At 39.8% G+C, this 12003-nt stretch overlaps 1 protein-coding gene across 1 annotated transcript in view; it reads right to left on the bottom strand.

The window, feature by feature from the left end:
* LOC128605700 (regulating synaptic membrane exocytosis protein 1-like) overlaps positions 1-12003 on the bottom strand; it is an 82382-nt gene that overhangs the window by 47417 nt on the left and 22962 nt on the right. The window contains exon 3 of the mRNA XM_053621395.1: positions 5939-6152. Within this exon, the coding sequence (XP_053477370.1) occupies positions 5939-6152 (214 nt within the window). The remainder of the gene's footprint in view (positions 1-5938; positions 6153-12003) is intronic.

Here is a 12003-nt window from a genome sequence, read left to right as displayed (position 1 = left end):
AATAACTAGGAAAGGTGATTTTACTGCCATATACCTCTATACATCTGCACAAATACTTGGTACTGTTTCTTCTATGAGTGGACAAACTTCTAAGGTTCGTTTTCAGTTTAACCTTTTGTCCCTCGTGCCCTCCCTGAGTGAGCATACACTTCCCCATCTCAAGCGAAACATTAAGAGGATCAAAAATATCCTTCCTCTTTTTGTGCTGCTCTCTGGCTGTGCTCTTTCAACACAGTGACATGGGCTTCTCAAGGGTTAAGGACTCCAACGTCTGCTCTTTTCCAGCATTGCCACCATGTTCTTGGGCTGCCAGAACACGCCGCCTCCATCATTGCACTTCTGTGTTCATCGGGATGTGGAACTGAGAACAGTGTATAAATAGGGAGCGCCCCGAACAGCAGTTTACATGATAGATTACGTAAGATCAGTATCCAAGCCACTGTCTCTTTCTTTAAATTAATGACCTGTGGAGAGCCATATTGTCATGGACAAAAAAAGAGAGAAGGGTCTACCGAGGGTAAGAAAACTACTTAAAGTATATCGAAGTAATCTTCTCCCTAACATGAGTAGCTATATCCTACGCTTGGTACTCTAACTTGCTGTTTTTGACATCTCTGGCTGCAGTGACTGATGGAGCAATGCCTGTAAGTTTGTCATATATCAGCCAGCTTCTGCAACTCTTTAATATCATTTCATTTCCATTGCTTGTTTGGTGTTGTCAAATGCAGCCAAACAGGTGAGATAAATGGAGTGACAGGAGAAGCGTGGAGCGGAAGAAGAGGCTGGACGGAGGGCGCACTCGCCACCTCTGACAGCTTGACGTATGGGGGCAGCAGCGGGCAGAGCTGGCTCCATAACTCGGCATGTTATAAATCCCGGATAAGGATGAAAGACTGCCACAAAAGAGATTACTGTCCATTTGCCCTAATGAGCCAGTATATCAGTGCCTGGAGACACTCGCCCCCTGACCGCCTTCACAAACACTCATTCACTCACCCCTCATATACTGAGCATTTCAATTGTTAAATACCAGATCAACAGCATAAATAATTTATCGCAGGTCTCTGCTGATGTTACAAAACTCCAGCTCTCACTGTTTTCTCACCAAGACATGCATCTTGTACTTGACAAGGCATCTGTGGATCAATACCATGATAAGTTTAGCCTGGCTCATTTTCCAAACAGTGGATTTGTTCTGAATTAAGCAGATCAATAGACCCTATGAATAAAGCACACACATGCTTTATACAGTTCCTCAACCGGCCACACATGAGCGTATGCATTTCATTGTGCACTTGTATCTCCCTGAGGATCTGGGCTAACAATAAAAACACTGACTTCACCTGCCCAAGGCCCCTTACCTGTAGTGTCCAGGCTCACCACTAGTCTGCACTGTATCTCATGTTGTTCTTCTATTTAAATAAACTCCATGGACAAAAAAAAATAGGCATTTCTTTGCTAATAGTTGGCTACATCATCCCTCACATTAAGGCAAGACACTACAAGTGATTTTTAACAACAATAGATAGCAAAATGAATATTTGCCAGTTGATATTACTGATATTCTTGCAAGTATTGTTTGTACTGGAACCTTTAAAAAAAATTACATTTAGTTATGCAAATGAGGCTTTGTCTAATTAATTATGTATATATTTGCATACTTAATAAAACCAAAAATATAGTCTTTGGATGATCTTAAAATTAAATATGAATGTGACTGTGAAGATGCTCTCAGCCAAAAATATTTTTACAGAACAGTGTGCTTGGTGTCGCCCGCATTGTGCCCCCAGTTCCCCGGGATAAGCTCTAGGCTCCCCACAACCCTGCTTAGGATAAGTGGTACAGAAAATGGATAGATGGGATGGCTGGCTGGCTGGATGGATGGATGGATGGAATTATCAACAATGTGGGACGTTCCTCTGTAATATGCTTTATATATATATATATATATATATATATATATATATATATATATATATACCACACTATATGAAATGTATATCATATTAATGATAACACCTTTACAAATTGACATATATACTCAATGTCCACTCTATTAGGAACACCTGTACAATCTGCAAGTACAATGAGGTGACAGCGATGCAATGCAAAACATCATGCAGATACAGGCCAAGAGCTTCAGTTAATGTTCACATTAAACATCATAATGAGGAAAAAGTGTGAGAGTTTCACACACAACAGAGTTTACTCAGAATGGTGTGAAATACAAAAACCATTGATTGAGCGGCAGTTCTGTGAGTGGAAACACATTGTTGATGAGAGAGATTAGAGGAGAATGACCAGACTGTTCTGAGTTGGCAGGAAGTCTATAGTAACTCAAATAAGCACTCTTTACAGCCGTGGTGAACAGAAATGCATCTCAGAACACACATCAAACCTTGAGGTGGATGAGCTACAACAGCAGAAGACCCCATTGGGTTTCACTCCTGTCATCCAAGAACCAGAATCCGACACTATCATGGGCACAGACTCAAACAAACTTGACAGCTGAAGATTAGAAAAAAAAATTAGCTGGTCTTTTTCCAATATTCAACTGTCCAGTTTGGACAAGAGTCTGTGCAGTTGTACAGGTGTTCCTAATAAAGTGGACTGTGATTATATATGAAGAAACAAGCTTTTCAGGGATATATGATGTGTGATAAAATTGCACAGATCTTAAACCTTCATCAAAGTTGCAAAGTTTCAGATAATGCGAGTGGACAAGAACAGTGAAATAAGTGAGTGTTTGGAATTTTATTACTATAGTTTAAGATAACAGGTGTTATAGTTAGCACAAAAAAAAACTTGAAAAATGATTGACGTGACCAAAATTGCATTTCTACCTGTAATGTCTTACCTTTATAACACTGACAGTCCTGTCAGGCTTGTCAAACAGGTCACACACAAATGTGGCCTTGTGGGCCCTACTGCTGACATCCTGGAACATGGAAATGTCAGTGTTGTATTTTGCTTGGACGTAAAACACAAACCTCAGAGTCTGGTCAACAACTGACCCTTGAGTTTAATGCTTTTAAGTTTTAAATTTCATTTGTCCAGGTGTGCAACCTACTGACATTGCAAAATTAGGTGATGCTATTTGTGGATTTATTTATTTATTTATTTATTTATTTTTGTCTGGGGAGCTTATTACACAAACAGCACAGATCAGCAACCTCTATAAATGGATAATGTCTTTTACAATTATTTCTCCTGCCATGTACTATGTAAGTGCAGAGGCAGAAACAGACAATCTCCAGTCAATGAAACGTCCACAAAACCAGATGCAAACAAAGAGGGAACAAATCAATACTAATCATTTCACAACATTGCCCTCAGAGGAAATGAAACATCGTCCTGTGTTTTCCGATGTCATCAATATTCTGCCATAAAAATCCAACCCATCTGACTGACGTGTGAGACGGATCTATGAAAAACAAAGGATTGAAATAGCAAGTGGAGGCAGATGTACCCAAGGGCGTGTAAATGGACTTTAAAAATATTTTAAAAATATAGCAGCACAGAAACAGAAACACTAGCCTGAAGAAGAAAACAGATATTAGCAAGATGTCTGATAATCATTGGGATAATGAGAGACAAATTGCATTTACAGAGTATTATCTGCTGTGCTGAAGTGCATGGCAGAATTCTGATTAACTTATGCAGTTTCCCAGGACTGAACAAGATGCACACACTTTACGGTAAGACAGAAACAGGCCACGTACTGCTGCAAAGACATTACTTGAACTAAGAGACAGTAGTATTAAGAGAAATACTCTTAATCAGTAGGATATTTTTTTAATGTTTTTTTTTTCCTTCATATAATTCTACACATAATAGCCTGTGTGGAAGTTGAAGACCAAAGTAATTAGAAACCTGTAGACTATCTGGCGTGTATTTATCCTGCCTTTCAATATGAGAGATTGAGTTAGACATGAGGAAGGAGAGAGTCTGTTTAGCAAAAGCATAAACTGTAAAAACAACAGGAACTTTTAAACACCGAGGGTGGATTTTAACAATGCAACAATTAAAGGCAATATGACAATGGACACTATCACAATGACAGCATAGGAGCTTTGGTAATGAGTGCACTAGTTCCACATAGAGAATATAACAGTAAAAAGTGTCTAACCACCTTATCTTCCTTCTTCTCCGGCATTGCAGGTACAGCAAATAAGATGCAGGAAAGAATAGGGGAGGATAGGGGAAAGAGTAAGAGCAAATGAAAGCAAATCAGCAGTGTAAATGAACATATTTTATATAGTATACAGTAGAAAACAACCTTGGCTAGCTAAAAAAAATGCACTTGTTCTGTCTTGTTAAGAGTAAACCACTCAAGTAATGTTTTTTTCATCACAATTAAATAATTAAGTCAATTAAAACTAAAGAGCTTTTTGACAACTATCAATCATTTTTCCATCGCTACCAAGCCAATGATTGTCATTTTGAGAGCTGATCACATAAATAAATTTGAAGGTATGTTGCCACCGATAGCACACTGCAAGAATGTGCAATTTCACAACTGAGAATTTCACAATACATTTTACAATAACCAATTCCCAATGGTAATGAAAGAAAGTTCATGGATCAGTAAAGATGGGAATATTTGGCTGTACACAGTAAATCTCGTTTCCTATCCACCAAGTCAGGGACTAAGGAATAAACACACTGAAACACAAATACAAATAGTATTACAGAGCTGTACACATCACACATCATAATCTGTGCTGTCAATCCCTCTTTCGCACAAACATACAGTACACACAAGAAGACAAATAAAACACAAGGCCGTGCTGCTCTGTTGTTTTATGTCCGTTCTCTAAGCGTCTGTGTCTGCTAACTGCAGACCTGTTGTCCATTGCAACCTCCAATAATGGAGCTATTAAGTGCATTTAATTGCTGTTAGCTACTGTTTCCTACTATACAGTCCGTCACACTGAGTAGGTTCAGCTCTCTATGTTTAACCTTCAGGCATCCAGCGACTCCATTATCAAGCCAGCTACTCTCATTAATAGCACATGCCAGGACGACAAGAGAAACTGAGAATGCTCCTTTCGGCAAAGCTAACCTTCAGGCTGCTCCCATCCATAAGCAGGATGCATGCTATCATCCCAGATCACATTAAGGACTCCTGACTCTATATCACCCATAGACAAGGACAACTGAACATCTGAAAATCACTGTACTAACACATTCTCAATAAACTACCACTTATACCATTATTCTTTACTTCATTTAAACAAGCTCTGAAAAACATATTTAAAAAATGCATATTGACCATTTTGCCTATGATCTGTGGCTTTTTTTAATTACAGCTAACACTTCTTGCACTCCAGCCCCAGTTACTGTAAATATATATCCTTCATTGGTGAGCTAATCCCATAGTTCAAAGCTATCTGTTTTGTTGACTTCCAACACTAGGCTCATTATGGAAGCACACTAATTAAGGCTTTGGAATTGGGGACAGAAGCTTTAGGGAATAAAAAGGTAAGGAGGTAAATATCATGCTCTGGGAGGGAGCCACTGTTTCTGGGGTTTCCCTGCCAGTGGCACTGAGACCCCCTGTAGAGATGACGCGTCAGCCAGGGCCTCCCAGCAAGGGCATTCAGTGAACCCCTGGTGGGCAAGGCCCTGATCTCCTCTGACTAATTCCTAATTAACCTTTCCACCTGGCTCACACTTCTTCCCTCTCCTCTGCTTAAATGTCCTCACATCAGTAGGTAAGACACAAGTAGTGGATAAACCTTACACAGGTGTAAGCAGAAACAAGCAAGCAACAAGAGCACAGCTTCAATATACAGACAGAAATATGACATGCAGTTTGGAGATTTAAAATGTTGAACGTGACAGATACAGAGATTCAAACAGCAGCTAGGAAAATGCTAAGAAAGCTGTTCAGCTCCATCCAGCAGAAGGACCAGTAGAAACTGAGGACACTCACACTGTTGGAGCGCAGAGAGACCCTTCCTCCACAGCGGGCACAGAACTTGGTCTGGCAGTAGGAACAGAGGTTCCCACAGCCGTCGGCAAACTTTGTCTTGTGGCAAATGCCACAGGTGGGTGCATCATCCTTGTGCTGGCCCTGCTGCCTCTGCTGAGGCTCCTGCGCTATCCGCCGCACCTGCTCCTTATAGCTAGCAAACTGCTGGTGCATACTGAAGAGAGGAGAGGAGAGGAGAGGAGCGGAGAGGAGAGAAGAGGAGAGGAGCAGAGAGGAGAGAAGAGGAGAGGAGCAGAGAGGAGCGGGGAGGAAAGGAGAGGAGCAGAGAGGAGCGGGGAGGAGAGGAGCGGGGAGGAGAGGAGAGGAGCAGAGAGGAGCGTAGAGGAGATGAGAGGAATGGAGAGAAGAGGAGAGGAGCAGAGAGGAGTGGAGAGAAGAGGAGAGGAGCAGAGAGGAGCGTAGAGGAGCAGAGAGGAGTGGGGAGGAGAGGAAAGGAGCAGAGAGGAGCGGGGAGGAGAGGAGAGGAGCAGAGAGGAGCGTAGAGGAGATGAGAGGAATGGAGAGAAGAGGAGAGGAGCAGAGAGGAGTGGAGAGAAGAGGAGAGGAGCAGAGAGGAGCATAGAGGAGCAGAGAGGAGTGGGGAGGAGAGGAAAGGAGCAGAGAGGAGCGGGGAGGAGAGGAGAGGAGCAGAGAGGAGCGGGGAGGAGAGGAGAGGAGCAGAGAGGAGTGTAGAGGAGAGGAGAGGAGCAGAGAGAAGAAATTAAATGAAAAAAAGAAAGAAAAAGAAAAAAAATTAAATGAAGGAAAAAGAGAGGAGACAAAACGAAACAAGAGGACAGGTGTGGAGGGAAGAGAGAAGGATTAAGAAGTAAAGGAGATGAGAAGAGACAAGATATATGAACAAAGAAAGAGAAAAGAAGGGCACAAAGATGAGAATAGAGAGTAAAAGTTTAGCAATTAGAAAAAAATATATAAAATTTTCCACTTAAGGATGCACATTTTTATAAACACTCAGCTCAACTTTAGTCCTACTGTAGTTTTAGAATCAAGTCCTTATTATAAAATCCTGCTGTACTGGATCTACACTTCAGCATTCATTCATTCATTCATTCATTCATTATGCAAGTAGTTAAGCCAACCTTTCAGATAATTTTATTCCTGGGAAACAAATCTCTTACTATCTTGATCAGGAGAAGCGCAGAGTTAAATATGTTCCGGTCAAAGGGATGTGATCCAGTTGTCATGCTGGGAAAAAAAGCTGCTAATGCTCATACATTAGTGCTGATGGAGCTGATGAGCTGCCAGATTGGTGCTGAGGCTGAAGGAAATGTGAGATTTTAGAGGACAGGCCCGATACAACAATCTCCAGTGAAAATCAATAGAACATGGTGATGCCACTGAACCGTGTTCCTCACAGCGCTGTTCCTTCCTCTTTACTCCACTATGCGTCTCTGTCTCTCACCCAAACCCCCCCAACCCACACACACACACACTCCAAAACCTCACATTTCTGAGGAGACTGAAAGAACACACCACTCACCAAGATTGCAGCAATATGAACTTTTATATCATTTAAATAATTGATAATAATACTACAGTGTCAATTTAAATCAAATGAATCTCCAAAATCATTAAAACAATTAGAGCAATATTGACAATACTGGCAACCAATACACAACTTTTAGCAGCAATACAGCTCATCAGAGTCAAACTTTACTCACGCTGGATATGTCTTCATCACAGATTCCTCATTATCTTAAATAATCCATAAGGAGTGTTTACTAAAGGTAACACAGGAACGTTTGGTAAGCCATGCAGCACTGCCCCAGCGAGAGGAAGAAAAATTCTCATCAACCCCCCACCACTCCACGCCTCCTTTAGACCTCACACTGATTTTCCTCCCCCTGTATGTCCCCGACCAACACTGCCTGCAGGTCAAAGGTCAGGAAAAGGGCAACTAACAGTGACATCACTTGCTCACTGTCAGGTGCTGGTAAGGTGTTGAAAGACTAGGAACCATGCTGATATACTTAAAAATGAATGAGAGAGATACTTTTTACCTGTGCTTAACAAGTAACATTAATGACTGAGCTGCTTAAAAAAAGCACAAATGCTACCATAAATTTTAGTACAATAACACATTATGGAAAGCAAAGTGATAAGCATCACGTCTTCCACAAAAAAGGACACAGTAAAGCTCTCTGTACTCTCTACAGGAAACGATTTTCAGGAAATGAAGCCAGGCACACCACAATTAAGTCTGCACAGACAACACAGGGTTTCCCAAATGAAAATGAAGGGTTTTGTGTGTACACACAATAACCATTTCCACATTACACTTAACTTCCTCTATATTCTGTCTCTCTCACACTCTTTATTCTCCTTCTGTCTCTATCTCTGTTTGAACCCCCCACCCCTCCTCACCCCACCCCCCTTTAAACAAGAATAAAAATAACCCTTTTGTGAAATGCAAATCAGGCCCAGTGTCTACAAGACTTGGCAAGCAAATCGCACAGGAATACTGCATTAGCATAGAACTTGGCGTAATTAAGGTATGCAGAAGGCCTAATTAGCGTGGCAAAGAGGAGGAACGTGAAGGAGAGTCGGCCTGGAGATGAGCGACATAAGATGGGTTTTTCCTCTCCCTGACTTAACCGCAGATTTCTGAGGCGACTAAAGCTCAAGCAACTAAACAAATTATTTAACATTAAAGGACATTGTGATGAAGTTAGTTTTAATATTTATACATTTAAAAAATATTTTTGGCAACATGAAAATGAATAGTTATGGACATTCTGTGAAATAGTGTATGTGAAAAATACACTATATGGCCAAATGTTTGTGGACACTTGAAAATCACACCCAAATTTGGGTCTTCCCCAAACTGTTTTCATAAAATTGTAAAGAATGTCTTTACATGTAATCCTCTAGCATTACAATTTCCCTTCACTGGAACTAAAGGGCCAAAACCGGCTGTTGCATGACAATGTCCCTGTGTACAAAAGCACGGTTGGTGTGGAAGAACTCGGGTGGCTTGCACAGAGCCCTGACCTCGACCCCACTGAACACCTTTGAGATGTACTGGAATGATGACTACATCCCAGAGCTCCTCACCCAACATCAGTGCCTGACCTCACTAATGCTCTTTTGGCTGAATGATCACAATTCCCCACAACTACGCTCCAAAATCTAGAGGGAAGCTTTCCCAGAAGGGTTATTATAACAGCAAAGGAGGAACTAAATCTAGAGTGGGATGTTCAGCAAGCACATATGGGTCTGATGATCTGGTGTCCACAAACGTTCGGCCATATAATGTATGAGTCTTTTTTTTTTGCCTCCAAATGCTTATTTTAAAAATATTAATATGCAAAAATATTACAACTGTAATTCCACTTTTACAAACACAAAGGTGCTTGGTAGAAATAGAATAACATTAAAATTCTAAAACAGCTTGCTTAAGTTTCTGTAAAGTTGCTTTCTGACAATGGCCAGTGTTAAACGTCCTATAAAAATAAATATAAGTGGAGGCCAACTGTCACAATACACTTTCATTTTCACTTTGTATTGTACATTAAAATAAAGTAATTGCACATACACAGTACTAACACAAACAGATAATGTTTGTTTTAATTTGTGTGTATCATTCTTAGTAAATGTTATGTTTGGATCATTCATAGTAAATGTTTTGATACATAGGTTTATCCACATTTGTTTTATATGCACATGGATGTTAATGGTAAGCTATGTTCAGTTTAAATATTGAATAATTATTATCAAAACTCTACATCTGATTATTAAAGTCTGATTATTGGTGAGTGGGGTGTAAAGTTGTATCGTTGCCCACAAGGCCAACTACGTTTAAATATGCACTTATTCTGTAAAAAAAAAAAAAAACATTGCGTATCGATTGTGTTACTTAGCCAATGCTATTAAGGAAATTGGATGAAAATTTAGTTGTTTGCTTGTTTTTTGTTTTTTTTTTCGCACAAAAAAAGTGAAAGCATTTTAAGCAAGTTTAGCTTTCTTAGTCTCATAGATACAATACAAAAAGGTCAGATTCCAGTCATGTCTTGGATGATCCACTAGATATAAGACAGATGGATAATTGTGTAATTCATTTTTTTAAATTTTTGGCCCAACTGCTCCTTTAAGCAGGTGTCTGCCAGCACGGATGCAAATGCATACGGAGGCTGGAGCATAAAATATAACCTACATGGCATACACAGTGCTCTCAGTGATGCAGGCTTAGATTTGACCTACATGCAGGAACATATATCAGACTCCCTCTGTTCCCAACACAGGTGTAAATTCACCCTTTCTGTTCTACATCTGTTGAGAATACGAGAACAGCGGCTAGATCATAAGATCATATGATGGAGTCTGTGAGGCTTAACATAAATTCAACATGATTTACATTTGATGCTGGGATAATGTTTTGTAGGTTATGCTGGAGCCATTACTCTATTCCACCAGCCCTTCTTAATATATCCAGACACATAGAGTACAGCAAGCCATTTCATAAAGCCACTTTCTGCTCAATGATATCCACTTCATGCTTTGGCAGCCAACTAATGATAAAGTCTTGCCCTGCTTGCAGGAGGTTGACCTATATAACTAAGTGCTCCTCTGGAGTGAATACTTCATCGGCTCACAGAAAAGCAACAGGTCTGAACTACAGCAAGCCCAGACTCATCCCACACTGTCTAACAAATCCACTGGGCCAGACCAATCTCATTATAGCTGACGTGTTCACGTGCTCTTCCTCCTGCAGTGTTCAGGTCTCCTAGCAATATTGAGAATATGAACATAAAGGATTTCTTTGATCATTTTATTGCTAAATAAGAGATTTACCATGTTCTCTCTCTTTTTTTACCCCAAAATAGAAATAACATTTTAGACTGTATGCAATCAAATATAACTAAAATCTCTTACAAACTTAATTTACACAAATTTCACTTAAGTACTGAATGTCTATGTTCCATTTACAGCATCAATGTACTTCCTTGCATGCAGTGCTTTTTCTGCTCCTGAACAAATCCATCTAATTGTTCCCAGGCAGTATGTGCCACTTTCTTAACTGAAACTCTTTCACAAGACTATTCAACTAAAATTACTAAAGGTCCAGTTCCATAAAATTATTTGATTACAAAGTTCCAGATAATAGGAAACAGTTAACTTTTTAATGCAATAATTAGTAGTTTACAGAGGCGTAACTACCAGAGTTGGGTGTAACGTGTTACAAAGGAACATGTTACTGTATTCTAATTATTTTTTCTGACAACGCAGTAATGTAACATATTACATTTTAAATTTATATAATTTGATTACAGTTATTGATGTCAATAAAATTACGTTACTTGCATTACAAATTTATTGTTAAGAAAATAGTATTAAGTAAAATGCATTTTTAAAATAAATCACATTTTGTGTGGCTGCAAGGGGCATAATCTGGCCTGGGGCTGTAGCGCCGAAGATTTGTTCTTTAGCCCCGAATAATGATCCACTTGGGGCGGTTTGTCGCTACGTATTTGAATGTCAGTAAAAGAAGACCGCCTGTAATTTTATATCTTCAGTGAACTGAGGCGAGACAAATCAGACAGGATTTACAGGAAAATACGTGGAAACGCTTGTGTATTATTGGCTGACAGTCTCTCAATTCTGCCAAACGCTAGCTCACAGCCAGTGTGAGGAAAAATGGTTATGTGCCGATTTGTTGTTTTTTTTAAACCAGCAAAGGGGTTGAAACTGAAACAGTAACATCCTCTCATGCTGAGCAGGAAAACAAGGGGTGTAAATATCTATGTGAGTTCCAGTTACGTGAACATTGTAATATTCATGGATTGTGCCTGTTACTGATGAAAGCCACTAAATAGCATTGTTTTAAGTGTTATGTGACGAATACTATGCAAGGAGTAATGAAGAACACTACCACATGTTGAAATGGGAAGAGAAAATAAAACAGACGTGTTGAGATTGTACAAAGTATTTTATGTGAATTATTGAACAAAACAAACATTACATGAGCAGAGCATAAGGAAAGACAATGCACTTTGCATGGCACTGTA

Source organism: Ictalurus furcatus, chromosome 3, assembly GCF_023375685.1.
Source record: "Ictalurus furcatus strain D&B chromosome 3, Billie_1.0, whole genome shotgun sequence".
NCBI classification, from domain to species: Eukaryota; Metazoa; Chordata; class Actinopteri; order Siluriformes; family Ictaluridae; genus Ictalurus; species Ictalurus furcatus.
This window is presented reverse-complemented; position numbering and strand designations above follow the sequence as displayed.